The sequence below is a fragment of the Tenrec ecaudatus genome, chromosome 3, assembly GCF_050624435.1.
Source record: "Tenrec ecaudatus isolate mTenEca1 chromosome 3, mTenEca1.hap1, whole genome shotgun sequence".
In the NCBI taxonomy this organism is placed as follows: domain Eukaryota; kingdom Metazoa; phylum Chordata; class Mammalia; order Afrosoricida; family Tenrecidae; genus Tenrec; species Tenrec ecaudatus.
The window spans coordinates 119,241,910-119,257,906 of record NC_134532.1 but is presented as its reverse complement, the minus strand read 5'-3'; the positions used below and the strand labels follow the sequence as shown (position 1 = coordinate 119,257,906).

At 45.7% G+C, this 15,997-nt stretch overlaps 1 protein-coding gene across 1 annotated transcript in view; it reads right to left on the bottom strand.

The window, feature by feature from the left end:
- Positions 1-14,631, bottom strand: part of SLC39A8 (solute carrier family 39 member 8) — an 86,227-nt gene extending 71,596 nt beyond the window's left edge. Inside the window, exons 1-2 of the mRNA XM_075543987.1 lie at positions 14,508-14,631; positions 13,584-14,064 (exon numbers count right to left, since the gene is read on the bottom strand). Coding sequence (XP_075400102.1) covers positions 13,584-13,808 — 225 coding nt within the window. The 5' untranslated portion in view covers positions 13,809-14,064; positions 14,508-14,631. The remainder of the gene's footprint in view (positions 1-13,583; positions 14,065-14,507) is intronic.
- Between the last annotated feature and the right edge of the window lie 1,366 nt (positions 14,632-15,997).

The following is a 15,997-nucleotide window of genomic DNA, read 5'->3' as shown; positions in this document are numbered from 1 at the left end:
AACAAAACGGTGTAAATTAGAATAAAGAAAAACATCCAGTTTCTCGGCTTGGTCTATCAAGCAAGTGGAAATGTCGATTACTAAAACTGGCAAAACAGGGTAACTAGGAGATTTGATGGTAACAGAAGATGGAGTTGATGATGAGGCCCATTGGGAAGACTTAGATCTGTGTGGAAGGGGTGATTGAACGGCAATAGGCAGCCAGATGAGTTAGGCTAAAGGTCAGAAGAGAAGGAGGAATCAAGCTAACTGACTGAGAAAGCCTCTGCAGCTCGATGACTCTTTAGTCATAAAAGTGAATGAGGTTGTACAGGAAATGCATACCATCAGAAGAAAGAAGAACGGAGACAGAGCCCTAAAAAGAACCAAACGCACGGCCATCGAGTGGATGCAGAGAGACCCTGCAGGAGAGAGTAGACTTCCCTGTGGACTTCCTAGAACTGTCACTCTTTATGGGAGTAGAAAGCCCCATTTTCGTCCAGATGAGCAGCTGCTGGCTTTGAATGCGCCCTCGCGGAACCCAGCCCAATGTGTACTGACTGCCCCAGCAGGGCTCCGTTTAAAGGATAAATAAATCAGATTGCAAAGAAGCAGTTGAGAGATGAGAAGATTGACGAAGGCCAGGAGAGGGTATGTTTCAGTAGAATGTGCTCAACATGGTCAAAATGAAGAGAATTGGGATCTGAAAAGCATGACTGCATTCAGCAATAAGATGTCTGGGTAACTTTGTGGAGAGTAACTTCAAGGAAGTGGTAGGGACAGAAGAGAGACTATAATCGCTTGAAGAGTGAATGGGAGGTAAGGCAGTAGAATAGCAATTGCCACACTTACAGCTAGCTACAGAGTGTGGGACACGAAAACCTTGGAATGTTCAGGGGATTCACAGCACAGCACACAACCACCAGTGCAACATCTGCTTACAGCAGAGCAACAGAGGAAAACTGGGAACTGAAAATCAGAACATCTGTCTAAATAAGAACACTTTGACTTTTGCCAAATGATTTTGTTGTGCCTCAATTTCTAGGCAAACTGATATGTCCTGATTCTCCCATAATATTGTTCTAAATATCAAATGTTAATATTACTTTATGAGGTTATGTAAGGTTATAATATAGGAAATAACTTTACAAGGTTGAAAATAGCTTGTGGAGAAATTAGTAACAAGTTTTAGAGTTAGCTTTGCCTATTTAAAGACAGCTTCAGCAATAGCCAAACCCACTCTGAATCAATTCTGACTCGTGGCACAGGGTAGAATTACCCGTGTAGGTTTCCCAGACTTTGCCTTACCTTCCTTCCACTGAGCAACTGGTGGTTTCGATCTGCTGATCTCATGGTTCGCAGCCCAACATGGAATCACTTGACCATCAGGGCTTTTTTTTTTAACTCTAATAAGATAAGAACATGAGCAGAAAACACATTCTTCCTCCAAATGATGGTACAACAGCCAGTGGCTTTAAGGAACTGGCTTCAATGTAATGTCTAGGTCTACAGAAAGCATTTGGCCTTTAGGAAAATAAACTAGACCCTCTAGGTCAGGGGTGTCAAACTGAGGCCACATGCAGCCCCTGAGGTAATTTTTGTGGCCCATGATGCTCTGAAATAAAATGAAAATTTTAAAAAATTGTTATGAAGAAAATAGCCCCTAGGGGAGATCGAGGCAATACCGTTCCCACAATTCCCTCCTGACATTTTATTTCAGAGCATCGTGGGCCACAAAAAATTACCTCGGGGGCTGCATGTGGCCCGCAGGCTGCCAAGTTGACACCCCTGCTCTAGGCGAGACTATTCTTCCCCATGAGAAACTACAGTGCAAGAAGCCAAGTGTTTTTGAAAGCCCAGTTGCCCCGTAGTTGAAGCTCACTTGGCAATTCACGGTCTTTGTGACTTTGAGTCCGTTACTTGACCTATTTAAGGCTAGATAGCCACATAAAAGTAACCAGGTTTGTTTGTTTGATTGGTTTTTTGTTTGTTTGTTTGTTTTTTGGGGGGAGGGTTCTAAGGACAAAGAGTGCAAGAAAGCAGCAGATGCTCCGAAATGGACTGGGGAGATGATTCGACAACCCTCCTTAGTATGATTCAACGGCTGCATCACATGCTTTGGGACTAGGCCACTAAAACCCTTACATAAAAGAGACACCGACGGAATAACAAGAGTATTTCCCCTATGGGATGAGGACAACTGAAAGGATGTTATCTAATGAAAGCACTAAGAACAACGTTTGCCACGCAATAAGCACTCCCTAAATGTTGGCCGTCATTCTTACGAGGAGAGGCCTGTTTCCTGCCCACAGCATTTGCTTAAATGACATTTGTCCCACCACAAGGGACCGTTTCCCGATATAACTTTCCACAAGGAGGCTTCAAAAAGTTCATGGAGTGATGGAATTAAAAAATAGTGGAATTTTTCCATGAACATTTTGAAGTGACCAAAGAACTTAGGTCACGTTTGAAAGCTCTGCTCCTAAAGACAACTGACCCGCATCCTTATTCGATATGCAAACACTAGTATTCCCAATCTCCCGCCTAGCTTAAGGCCCCTGGGTGGTCATACACAGAGGCTCACTCTTCACATGGAGCGGCTCTACTGCCCAGTGCAGGACTGGCCTGCTCCGCTCCAGACCTCACAGTCCTCGACAGCTCACAGAGCAGACCACTGAACATCAGTTTCAATGTCATCTCCATGTTTGTTTCACCAATGGAAACACTAAAGATTAACGGGTGTAAATCGCTTCCCTTTGATTCCCTAGCTCGTAGGGGACAGCATTAGAATTCAGCGCAGAGGTCAAATTAGAAACCATTATATCATATTCGCTGATGTTGTTGGAAATCTAAAAGCTCACCAAACAAATTGTTGACTCAGAATTACTTCTGAACTAGTTTCATAAAATTAAACACTCGAGGTCTTATTTGTGCTCAATTTATTTAATTTTTCCTCTAAGAATTCAGTTATCAAGAAGGGAAAGCGTTAAATATCTGGACGCGGAAGGCACACAATGACTTTTCAGCTTCACATCTTTGATCTAGATTCACAGATTTTTGTTTTTGTTCCTCTAAACTTCAGGCCAAGAAAAATAACAGAGGATCTTTGGAAGAAGATAGAAACCAAGTGAAACAAGGCTCTTTTCTGAAGTTTTCCTTTTGTTACCTAACTCAGCCACTGAAAAGGTAATATAATGATAGTTTCATTTCTTTATAAAATAAGTCTCAAGACTCAATGAACCCATTTGGCTACTGAAACATGGAATTGGGAATAGTTTCAAATAAATTGTTTCAATTACAAACAGGAATCTACTGTTATCTGGCGCTGCAAATGAGAAAACTACATAGCTCCTTAGGTTATCTGTTGTTTAGTAACATTCTTTCTGTTTTTCCAATAAATTACATTGCAAATAATCCTAACACCATTTGCAATTATGTTCACTCTTCCCAGAGGAAATGCCAATCTATGCACAAGGAACATGAAAGCTCTTATTACCAACTACATTAAGCTGCCTTCATTTGAAGTTGCTTCTCTTTCGCCTGAGGCATGTCAATCCTTTTCCACTTCAGGCCTCCTTTTCCAACCCCAATTATATCCCCTTCTTCCCCTCTCTTAACCCCATCACCACCCAAAGAGCTTGATAACAGAGAATTCAAAACGACACTAAATTTAAAGAATAGACCTATAAACTACAGCCGTGGTTAGCAACAATTGTTAGGATGACAGAATTGGGCAGTGTTGTGTTCTTCTGTCCAGAGGATTACACAACAGAATGAAATAGTGCAATGCACAATCAACAGGACAGCACCTAATCACACAGTGATGGGTAAAAAGCAATAGGTTTTTATGATGCAGAAGCTGAGTCCTTGCTCCAAAACATCTCTCACGGAGGGTTTAATAGGGAAACCGGAATAGTGTGTGAACCATGAAAACCACGAGAGTTGTGGAGCGTACATCCAGTTCCCCTCCTTGGTACATCCCCAGAAAGGAACAAAAGGGGGGGGGGTCCAATTAAGGTACATTTCTTCTCATCTCTGGGTTACTGTGCTACCCCATAGCAATGTCCTGCCTACAAATCTAAATCACGGCCACTGAGTCAATGCTGACTCGAGGCAACCTTGTGGACAGCACAGAACTGCTCCTGTGAGTGTCTGACACCATAAACCTCTCAAGCAGAAAGCCTCAGCTTTCTCCCGAGGAGCAGCTGGAGAGTTTGAACTGCTGGCTTGACGGTTAGCACCCCAAACTCATAACTCATAACCACCTACAATCAAGAGTTAGTAATTCAGGAAATAGCCTCTGCTCATCTACATTTCCTCGTTCCTTGAACTCATTCCTCAACATGTAAGCACAAACCACCACGTCTCTCCAGTTTCCCACAGCCACGAATGTACTTGCCTCAAGGGCATGGTCTCCAAGGGTTTTCCACCCTTTACAGTACCAGAAGAGCACATGGCTTCATTGGCAATGAACTTCCAGGGTAACCGTGAGACCAAAGCTGAAAGTTTCACAGTACACAAGGGTGTTTCATTCATGACTGAAATTGACACCTAGGTTGATTACACTTCTGAAGCTCAAAATTAGAAAAACTTGTTGCTCAAAATATTTTCTCTGAGAAAGATACACACACACACACACACACACACACACACACACACACGGATGTCAAAAAAGCTCATGGAAGATTTCCCTTATCTTTTGAATTCCACTTTTAAAGAAACCTTCATATATAAAGGAAAAGGAAGCAGTATACTGCAAAAGAGGTTTCCTATCACACACAGGACACTCTATGGTGTGATTAAAAGAACATAGGCATTTGGTATGTACAAGTGTTCACTAAGTAAATATTTTAAAAACCAAATGCGATACTCTCCCAAAACAAAAAGAATGGACTGAGCTGTAACTCCCTCATGTGGTACTTCCAGTGCAAAAAGATCTCTCCCCCTTTTTAAACGAGTAGAATATCTTATCTATAATATTCATTTGACATTTAATCATAAACAGCCTTTTGCTATTTCATGTAACATTAGCTCTGAGATGATTTAACTACTGCAATTTGACCTTGCATGGCCACTTTTCTCAAGTTTCTGTCTTATTTCTTCATTACATTATAAACTCTCTAAAGATGGGGACAACTTCAAGTTGTCAAGAATTTAGTCTTGCTTGAATTCACAATCAATGCTCATGGAAACTGCCTTCAAGAGATCAAAAGGTGCCTGGCATTAGGTAAATGTGGGGACTAAGGTGACCTGACCCAAGCCATGGTGTTTTCAATGATGTCATATGCATGCGGAAGTAGGGCACTGACTAAGGAAGACCAAAGAAGAATTGATGCATTTGAATTGTGGGGCTGGTAAACGAAAAACTTTGAAAGGATGGTGTGCTGCTAAAAGGACAAGCCCATCTGTCTGTCTCGGAAGAAAGACAGGCAGGGTGCTCTTAAGAGGCTAGGATGGAGAGAGTTTGTCTTCCGTACTTTGGGCATGTTGTCATCAGGAGAGATCAGTCCCTGGAGAAGGATGCCATGTTTGGAAAAGTAAAGGGGCAGCAAACAAGAGGAAACCATTCAATGTGATAGATGGACACGGTGGCTACACCCATGCGCTCAACCACAGGAGCAACTGTGAGAATAGGGCAGGGCTGAGCACAAGTCACCATGGGTCAGAACTGCATCGATGGCATCTGACAACAACAAGGACGGGGACATTGATCCCATTATAGGTTCTATAACCTTGGCCCCATTCCAGAGACTTGACTAAGCAACAGAGGGAAATAAAGAACTGGTGATTAGAAACTCCTGTCCATAGTTCAAAACCTGATGTAGTAATTATTGTTCGGTGCCGTTTGAATCAGCTACAACACACAGCCACTCTCTGTACAACACATGAAACACTGGCCAGTCCTGCTCCATCCTCACAATCGTACTTTTGCTTGCGGCCATTATTAGAGCCACAGTGTGGTATACCGAGCATAATGTCCCCAGCAAACTGATATCATGGCCAAAGAACTTGAGACCACGTCCTGCCACTTTAGCTGGAATGGGGTTACTCTGGCTGTTGTTCTTCTAAGACAAATGTGATAGTTTTTCCTGGAAGTCGCTGGAATAGTCAATATTCTACCCCAATACAAAAACCAAATTCTTCTTTTGTCTTCCTCGTTTCCTGTCCAGTGTGTTAATGGAGATGAGGTGATGAAGTGAGTCTGGTGCACCAAAGTCCTCAAAGTGACATCTTCGCTTTTTCACATTTGATAGAGGTCTTTTGCAGCAGAGTTGACCGATGCAATATGTCATTCGATCTCTTGCTTGGACGTTTCTGGCATAACAATACAATACCACTGCACAACACAACCACTAGCCGACCAGCACAGCCACTGCGGTACCACAAACCAAGTCTCACTCGGTGGCCCTACAGGCCTGACTACCCCTTGGGGTTTCCTAAGCTGTACACTTTCACAGGAGCAGAAAGCCTCAACTTTCTCCCCCAGAGGGGCTGAGCTCGCAGTTAGCAGCCAAACAGATAAACGACTACATGACCAGGAAGGGTTCCTGGAGGTAAGAGAAGCCCTGGGTAAACAAAGTAATTGTGTTCATTTGTATTGATTGTATTTTCTAAAATATCTTTCAACATAAGCACTGCAGCATAATGGTTAAGGTTGCTCGGGCTCAATCATTTAGTGCATGACATTGTCCAACTTTCATAACTTCTCTGTCCAACATTTCCCTCTGGATAAAATGAAGGTACTGAAAATACCTTTAACATCAAAGTCTCGGGAGAATGAAATGTAGTAACATATATAATGTTATTAAGAGAGCTTATGTCACATAGTAAAAGATCAACAAATCCTTATTATAATGATTTCTATTATCAACAAAAAGGTCTATGTGACTCCCAGGATAGTGAGTAAAGACATAGATTGGAGAGTTAGCTATGCAAAGAATGAACACCCGTTTCACATATGAGTATCCATCATGCCTGGATTTTAGGCAAATTAAGCTCTTAACATCACAGTCAAATGAATTATGAATGTCGCTCCCCTCTTGGAAATAAGGGTTACAGCAAACACAATCAACTTATGTGAAGAAATAGAACAGACAAAAATAGGTCCATTGTCTCACAGGGTACACAAGTCAACCTCACCCTCTGTCCCACCCTCAGAGCTTGACCTGAACAAACAGGTTGGAAGGCATTCCTGCTAGATTTACTGCATGATTTCAGGGCACACAGATGCCATCCCAAAACACACACACACACACATCATGGGAGCAGATGTTCTTTATCTTCTCCAACCCCAATCAGTGCTTCCCAGAACCTCCCTAATCTAACCCCACCATTAACCCAACAACAAGAGAAGTGTAACACTTCATAGCAAACAATGAATACATTTATTCCATGACCACACACACACACACATATTTTATTGCTATACTTCACAAGCCTGGCCATTCATTGATTTGCCAAGGTTTTACCCACTGATTCACCTCTCTCATTATAGGCCAAGAATTAACAAAGAACAATATCTAGCAATAGGCAAATGGACACTACAGTCAAAAGACTGGAAGCGATGACATTTCTCTCTGGAGCCGTGTCTTCACCTTTCCTCCACGGCTGTCCTTCCTGAAGTCGCTGGAAGCAGAGGGGTGTGTGCACGTTTCTGACTCACTCTAGTGCATATACGAAGAAACATAGTCGGCCCCCTGGTCTCAACCCATAATACAGCCTAAGCACTCATGTCCGATTAATTGTCCAAAGACACAAATAGGATTCCACCCCACTTTTGTTTATAATTCTTTAACTAGATTGATAATATTTGGGGTAGTCAGATATTATGTCAACGAGACACCAGGCTAGGGGAGGAGTTCACCAGGTCAATCAAGTCATGGCTTCATGAAATCTCCTTGGGGGTGCAGCCTTTATGTACAATCAAGATCAAACAAAGGCATGCTGCTCTGCCACTTCACCTTTTTCCTTCCTTGGATTTCCTTGGGGCTCTGTGTCTGCCTCCAGGGGCAGCCCCAGGTGGGCCACCGAGAGCTGTCAGCACTCTGCCATGTCCCCCTCCCCCACCCCGGACCTTGGATCACTGGGTTGTGATCTCTGTGTTCTGCTTCACCTTTGGGCATCCTCAGCCTGGGGTTACTTGAGTCGGAAGAAGGCCCCAGCTAGCATGGGGGCTATGGACTTGAGTTAGCCTGGGTTAAAGTGCCTTCTTGATGTAAAGTTGCTTCCTGATAGAAAGTTAGTTATTGTACGTGGATGAGTGTCACTGGCTTGTTTGTCACTGGTTTGTTTCTCTAACACATATTCTATGTTGCCTTTATAATAATATGGATATAAATATTACTTCTCTTTCGATAAATTATAAAGTCAAATGAGGGCCCAAATTATGTGATCCATCTTAAGCAATCTTCACTCATGAATTCAAAACACACCTAATGAATGTATATTATACACCAAACACTACAACAAAGTCAAGTCCCTGTATGATGCAAACAGTTAACACTCTCTACTGCTAACTGAAAGGTCAGAAGTTCAAGGACACTGAGGGGAAAATCAGAAGAAAGGCCTGGTAATGGATTTCCAAAATCCCAGTAATTACAACAAACAAACAAACAAACATGAACACAGTTGAAGTAGAGTTCCTCTCTGACCTATTATGAGGTCACCATGACTTGGAATCAGTTTGGTGCCAGCTGGTTTGTGGTTACCAGGGATTACACTAGCCCCACGCTAAATACGTCCAGCTGCTCGCTGCAGCTAAAACGGGTTAAAATGCAATACAGCCATGTAAGCAGGAGATTCTGTCACATCTTAAATTATGTATAAAGTGTAGTACAATTTCTGTATGTAACAATGTGATGAGCACAATGTGATGTAACAATGTGTATAAGCACATTTTAATCTAGTATCCCATTGAAATGACACATAATAAACTCTTGATCAGATCCAGAAAGAGTTCTCAGGATAAGTGATATCCAAACTGAAAGCAGAGGTCTAAACCGGTATGTATGGAGAACCGTTTAGATAAGAGTGATGGTGAACAATAAGGCTGAGAAATATATAAAGATCAGATCATGAAAAGGGCTTTTCAGTCATATGACAGAGTTTGCAGTTTACCTTGAAGGCAATGAACTGTTTTAAGAAGATGAGCCATATACTTTTATTTTAAATGACCCCCCTACTTACTGTGCTCACAATGTCTATTGAATGTATGAATTCATAAGAGATGCTTGCATAAGAACAAATATTTTTTTTAATTTAAAGGAGATAAAGCAGTGAGTCAGTACTGGCCTAATGCCCCAGAAGCGTTTGATGGAGGAGTTTAACTTGACTCTTGAAATGAAGGATTCTGATTGGGTGATTCTAGGTAGAGAACTCCATTCCAGGCGGGAGATAGCAACAGTTCAAGAAAGATAACGAGTTAAGATGCTGTGGAGCAGGAATCGAAATGAATTCGGAGAAGGATGAAGGGCTCCGTTCCATTGTGCTAGATCTGGAGCTCTAGATGAGCAAGGAAACCCAAGCCCTTCAAGATTTAGGTCCGCCAGATTAGAGCAAGCTCTTGAAAGCGCTCTGCAACAAAGGGAACCTATGCTTTAGAAATAGTGCATATAAATGGAGGGGCCTTATTGGCCTGGTAAGAGGTCAGGTGCTAGCCAATGTGTCAGCTTTTTTCAAGTTTCTTTTAAAAGGGTGAATTGGGTCACAGTTAATGGAGCAGATCAGTCTCCAACAACAATTCAGACAGTTTGTTTCAAATAACTGAGTGCAGTTACCACAATGTAACATCTCTTATCTCACTTCCTCCAGGTACTTCTCATTTCCATTTATCCATTTTTCCTCATCCTTCTGAACTTTGTGCTTGCTTGGGCAAATAGTACTCTGTTGAGTTTCAATGGTGCTTGTTCTAAGGTGTGTGCGTGAGTGAAGTGAAACTAATTATGTATGGCTCTCTGTAGTGCCCACAAATAATTGGGTGGGACCGTCCTAATAAGGTGCAGAAAATTCTATCTCAGGGATCTCTCTGTTTTGCCATTGCTCTGGCTATAAGAGAGCCATCTGAGGAGCAGAAACAGAGGGAAGAAAGAAACAGAGAGGAGTCTAGAAGACTTCATTCAAGATGCCTGCCTGAAGTGACACAGGCAGGAGAGGTCCGGGGAAACAGAGAATAAGTTAGCTTTTCAAATCGACCAGTAGTGCCTTGATGGAAAAGACCTAGTAACGTGCGCCCCTAAAGATTACCGCCAAGGAAACCTACGGGACAGTTCCACTCAGTCATGTGGGGTTGGAATCCACCTGACATGCAATAATAACAATATGAAGGGACAGAGATTAAAACCTGGTTTCAGGCACCATATAGGAGGAGCTCCCTGAGAAAGCTCAGGTTATAGTCAGGTATGGAGATCACAGAACACACGTGGTTCGGAGGGGGCCCTTCCTAGGCTGTGTGTGTTCCCTCATCAGCTCATGGCATCTTCGGTAACCATGTGGAACAAACCAATACACTCCATCATTCTACTGACTCCAGTTGGAGCTCAGGTCACCTTGGTCTTCCAAAGCAAGACATTTTTTAATAGTACTTAGGAATATTTTCTTAACATACAGACCTTTCCATACTTTTTAACAGGCCTGCTGGATAGAGTCACCCTAACCTAGTAAATACCATAGCCTTCATGCAAAAGAAGAATGTCATTTTAGACTGACCTTTAGAAAATTCAACAAATCCTTGTCCAAAGAAACTATTTCTCTTTGCTTAGTCTTTTGCTGAGTCACAAAAAGCAAGCTGCTCCCAGAGGCCCAGACATTGTCGCTTCTACTTTGCTGCAGGTGAGGAAACTAAGGCTGCTTTCCTTAAAGCACGGGAGCATTTATCATGCTAAAATACACTGCAAACGAAAGGTTTTCGGTGCTGGAGCAAATATCAATGCACTCACTAAATCCAGCAATTACCAGCAAATTAATGGATTCTTCTGGGTTGGCATTCCACTTGTCCTCACTGAACTGATGATTGTTGTTTTCATTGGGGCTTTTTAGAACATCAAATAGATGTTTGTTAGGCCTGATTGAGTGATAAATTGTCTTTGACTTCCCTTTGTTTCCAAGCTAGTTATGAGCTTTATCTTGTCTCTCTGTGAGGCCCACAGAGCTGGTATACAGGTAATTAAATATGAAGAAGAAACATGGTGTCATCACAATGATAATAGATACAACTTATCTATTAAGGTATTCTAATCTGTGCATCGACTGAGAATCAAATTGCTGCATGACTGTAACCAATTTTCCTAGAGAAATTAGGGATATTTGCCAGTGCCTATGGCTTGAGAGTCCTTTCCATCTCCAGAGAATGCAAGCTAAGGAGATAAGTTCAGTCATATGCAGGATACAGATTTGTAACTTCAAGCCAAGCTTCCTTCTAACCATATGCTGACACTATTCCTACCCAGAAACACAAGAGGCAGCTCAGCCATTTCCCCTCCTTGGACGAAAAGGAGACAGCAACCAGCCAGAAAGTACACAGAAAATTGTTTGTTTTGGGTTTATTTTCTAACATATTAATATAATATGTGGACACTTTTCCCCCAACCTATTTGGGACTACAGGTGAGTAAAACACTCACAAAGAAGCCATAAAGCCTTTCTGGATCAAAGGAAATATTTCATGGCATCGGATGGTTCCCCTTCTTGGGTTGAGAGTATTTGGAGGTTAGACATTTCTAACAAACGGAACACCAAAGTTACCTGTAATCGTCTTAGCCAGGAATTTATCTGACCAGAGTTTTCCTTTGTAATTGCAATTGGACATCAACCACATTCAGAAATCCTAAATTTCCTAGTGAGGAATATGATATGCAGAATTTCTCAAACATCTTACACCACGAAACTCTCTCACACATAAACATCCCCTTGAAGTGCAAGACAAAATGGGTAATACTGTCTTCTGCTCTTTGCCAGGAGTTGTGAATAACGGACACTGGGGCGAGAGAAGAAGAGAGAGAGCCACCTAGACACTGGAGGAACTCTGCCGAAGATAAAGAAGGCTGGCCACCCAACAGGGAGGGGCGTGGGAGTGCTGAAAGCATGCTTTGTCTGCTTCACGTTTTTAAGAACCACCCAATGCTAGAACGTTCATCCAGAAAATAACTAAAAATACATGGTGTACTTTTAACACTTGACTTGTATGTCTCTCAATATCCATACTGTTTATTCAACTGTGCCCAGAGCAGGGGTTGGCAAACCTTTGAGAGGAAAGAGCCGATGGTGTCTGGCACAACCATTTAAAAGGTCTTTAAGAGCCATACACCTATGTCTACAAACAGATGAAGTTGTCATTATCTGAATTATATCCTTAATTGTTTTTTCATTTTACTTCAGACTCACAGGTACGTACAAGAGCTGCATAGTACTCCCTAGAGTTCTAGGAGCTTGTGTATCCTTAAATTTAGGTGATAGTGTGTGTGTGTGTGTGTGTGTGTGTGTGTTGGGAGGAGGCAGGAAGCATACTGCCATTGAGTTGATTTGGCCCCCCAGTACCCTTAGTAACCCTACAGAACTGCCCCGCTAGGTTTCTGGGCTTATAAATCTTTATGACTACAGGAACCCTCATCTTCTTACTGTGACTACGTCATTGGAACCAAACACTTAACCTAACCTGACCCAGGAGTAGAAACGAGGCCTAATCATGTTAGTTTTGTCAGCGAGTATTGATTGCTTGTACAGGGGGTGGCTTAGTGGGTTGTAAATTCTGCTGCTACCAGTTAAGTTAGCAATTTGGACCCACCAGCCTCTCGCTGAGCCGGCAAGCAGGGGGCAACAGGACTCTCTTCTCCATAAGGATTAGCAGTCTCCTCGGAAGCCAGGAGAGCAGTGCTGCTCTGTCCTAAAGGGTCCTCCGGTCCTTCTACTCTGTCTCACAGGGTTCCTCTCAGTGAATAACTGCTCTCAAAGTCCCGCCCAGCCGTCCAGTCCACGCTGACTCGTAGTGACTCCCGTGCGTTTCCAAGACTGTAACTGTTTACTGGAGTAGAAAGCCCAGTCTTTCTCCCGGGGAGCTGCTGGGGGTTTGGAACTGTCAGCCATGCTGACCACAGCCCAACGGGGTACCCACTACACCACCAGGGCTCCAAGGCCACCTCCGTTTCCCCCTCTGAGCCACAAGGGCCCTTTGGTTCTAAATGTCCACTGCCCTGTGCTCGAAGGCAGAACACTCTCTGGGTTTTAAATGGCAGGAGCCACCGGCAGTCAAGAGTTGAGGGTCTATGATTTCTTCCCAGTCGGGAGTGTAGCGAATGGGCCTTACAAGCCACTGTCTTTCTGGAAAGATCCTGTATATCTTTCCCACCTAAAAGACAACCCTGCCCTGCAACGCCACGAAACACTTTATAAGCAGGTCTATGAAATCTTCTACCGCGAGAGTCTGGGTTCTCTGCTCATGGGGCAGAAAAGTGCCGTTTTCTGCAGCGAACGTTAGTTCTTTGATGTTCACAAGGCCTAAGGGTCCAATGGCAATCTAGTGCCCCCAGTTAGCCCATCGTCCTTGAAACACTTGAATTCTTCCTCAGCGTTCCTTTGGGCGCCCCCCTTAAGGCGGACCCCCGCGCGCCTCACCTGATTGTAGTGCAGCTGCCCTGGCTCAGGCCTCGGGGCGCCTTCCCCGGGGGCGGCTCCCAGCAGCTCCAGCAGGCGCCCCAGCTGCGCCGCCGACAGGCTCCGATTCGCCCCGAACACGCTCAGCACATCCTCGCTGAAGGCCAGCCCCGGGCCCGCCGCCGCCTCCCCAAGGCCCGCCGCCGCCAGCAGAAGGAGCCCCGCCACCGCCTGGCCGGGGGCCATCCCGATCGGAGGTGCGGGGCGCCGAGGGCCCGCGGCCGGCTCGTGCGCTCCGGGACCCGCGGGGCGCGCCGAGGGGGAGTCCAAGGGCGCGCGGTCAGGCAGCTGCGCCGGCCGGAGGGAGCGGGGCCACGGGGCGCTCCTGGTGCTCGGCTGCCTTGGAAAGCACGGCGGCCCGTGACCTGCAGGGCATGGAAGAGGCTGCCGGGCCGAGCGGGAGCGATAGGCAGAGCGGGCCCCCCTGGGCCTCCTGGAGAGCCTGAGATAAAGGGGACAAAAGGGGACAGAGATAAATGTCACCGGCCCGGCCAGCGAGCGCTGCGTGGCCCGAGCCCTCCAACGCCAGGCCGGGCATGGTTCCAGGTGGCCCGGAGGCGAGTTGACAAACGCCCCGGGATTTGCTTAGCGTGTGCTTACAGCACCCCGCCAGGCCGCCGTGGGGGGAAACCGAAAGCGCCCCGGGCTGCGGCCCCACCGCCCCTTCCTGCCTCTCGGCGCGGGCCCCGGCGGCAGACTGAGAAGCGGGACGCGGCAGAGACACGCGCTCCCGCACGGGCCTCCCCTCTCTCCCGAGCGTCCCTGGGCTGGGGAAGCGGCTGGGGGAGGAGGGGGGTCCTCACTAGCCTCTCTCGGCCTCGGCCTGCGCTGCTGTTATGTGTTTGTTTCTGGGTCTTTCTCTCGCTGCGCCTGCAGGGCACTCACTCTAGTCTGCCTCTCTGTTCCTGTGGCCACTTTAGCTCTGGCAGCTCCACTGTCAAACTCCAGGATCACCCGCGCCGGCACAGATAAGAGGAGCGGGCCCTATCCCCGCCTCTAGGGCACGTGGTGGCAAACTCCCCGGCGGGACGGCGGGGCGGGGCGGGGCCAGGCCCGGGCGGGAGCTCCGGACGCCCGCCGGGCGGGGCAATTCGTGCCTCCCCCCTGCCCGCCCCCCCCCCTGCCCCCGCGCAGCGGCGGGCGCACCCTGCTCACTGGGCCTGGCCTTGGGCGGGTTCCCTGCACGCTGGCACCACTTTGGGATGAAGCCCCTCGCCTCCTCGCTGCCCCGGGTGGTCCACCTCCCGGTGACAGCTTCCTGGCATGGAGTCTGGGACCTTTGGCATTGTCTAAGAGACTAACATATTTTTAATTTTATTATTAATATTACAATTGCTATTTTTTTTAGTCTAGCTTCTTAAAATCAGAGGAGAAAGGGGAAATCAAATCTATAGCGTGGGTTTGCTTAGTCAGAGCAGCCCAAGGCGGCCCTTCCGGACGCGGCACAGGATATCCGTGGATCAGAATGAATGTTTGTTCAGATGAGAGTTCAAGAAAAAGCTAATTTAGGTGTGAAGTCAACAAGTTTGAGTCAAGCGGTGTTTGAGGGCAAAGGTCGTGTCTACTGGATGTGATCGTTCAGAAATAAAGTGACACCGTGGTTCACTGTGACCCAGCTATGGATGACATAATAACGAGGCATTCAAGCGCTGTTCTTACCTGGAAGGACCCCCTGGTGGTGCGGTGCTAGGACTGCTGAGGCAGAGAGAACTCTGGGCACTGGGGGAAAGAGACGTGGCAGGCTGCTTCCGTAGAGATTACAGGTTTAGAAACTTTGGGGAGCGGTTCGACTCTGCCCTACAGGGCTGGCTGGAGCTGCGCCAAACAATAAGTACCCTGACGGGCAATGGGTTTTTGATTTCTGCCTTTCACTGCAGGAGTGCACGTTTACCTCATAAGGATGACTCAATTGCTAAAAACATGATTTCTTTAATAAATCGTTTTACTGGGGGTCTTACCGGTCTTATAACAATCCATACAGCCATGGGTCAAGCACATTTGTACATATGTTGCCATCATCCTTTTCACAACATTTTCTTGGTATCAGCTCCTCATAGGAGAGGAGTGAGGGGATGCCACACCACAGAAGAGACCGCGAGAGAAATACTCCAGAGGATGAAAATGCAGGTGGACACAGTTGAAGGTCTGGCTCCTAGGAGAATGGGGGATGGAAAATAAACCAATAAGCAGGTCAGGTGGCAAGCCAAAGAATTTGGCAGGCTGGAATTTCAAATGTCAGCGGACAGGTGACAAGAATACAGGGTGAAGAGAGACTGAGCACTGGCACAATGTGCCTTCCCGTGCTGGAGGCGCAGCACGCCTTCCAAGACAAGTTGAATGTCTCGTGCAATCGTGGGGCCTGGTCATTCTCAAAT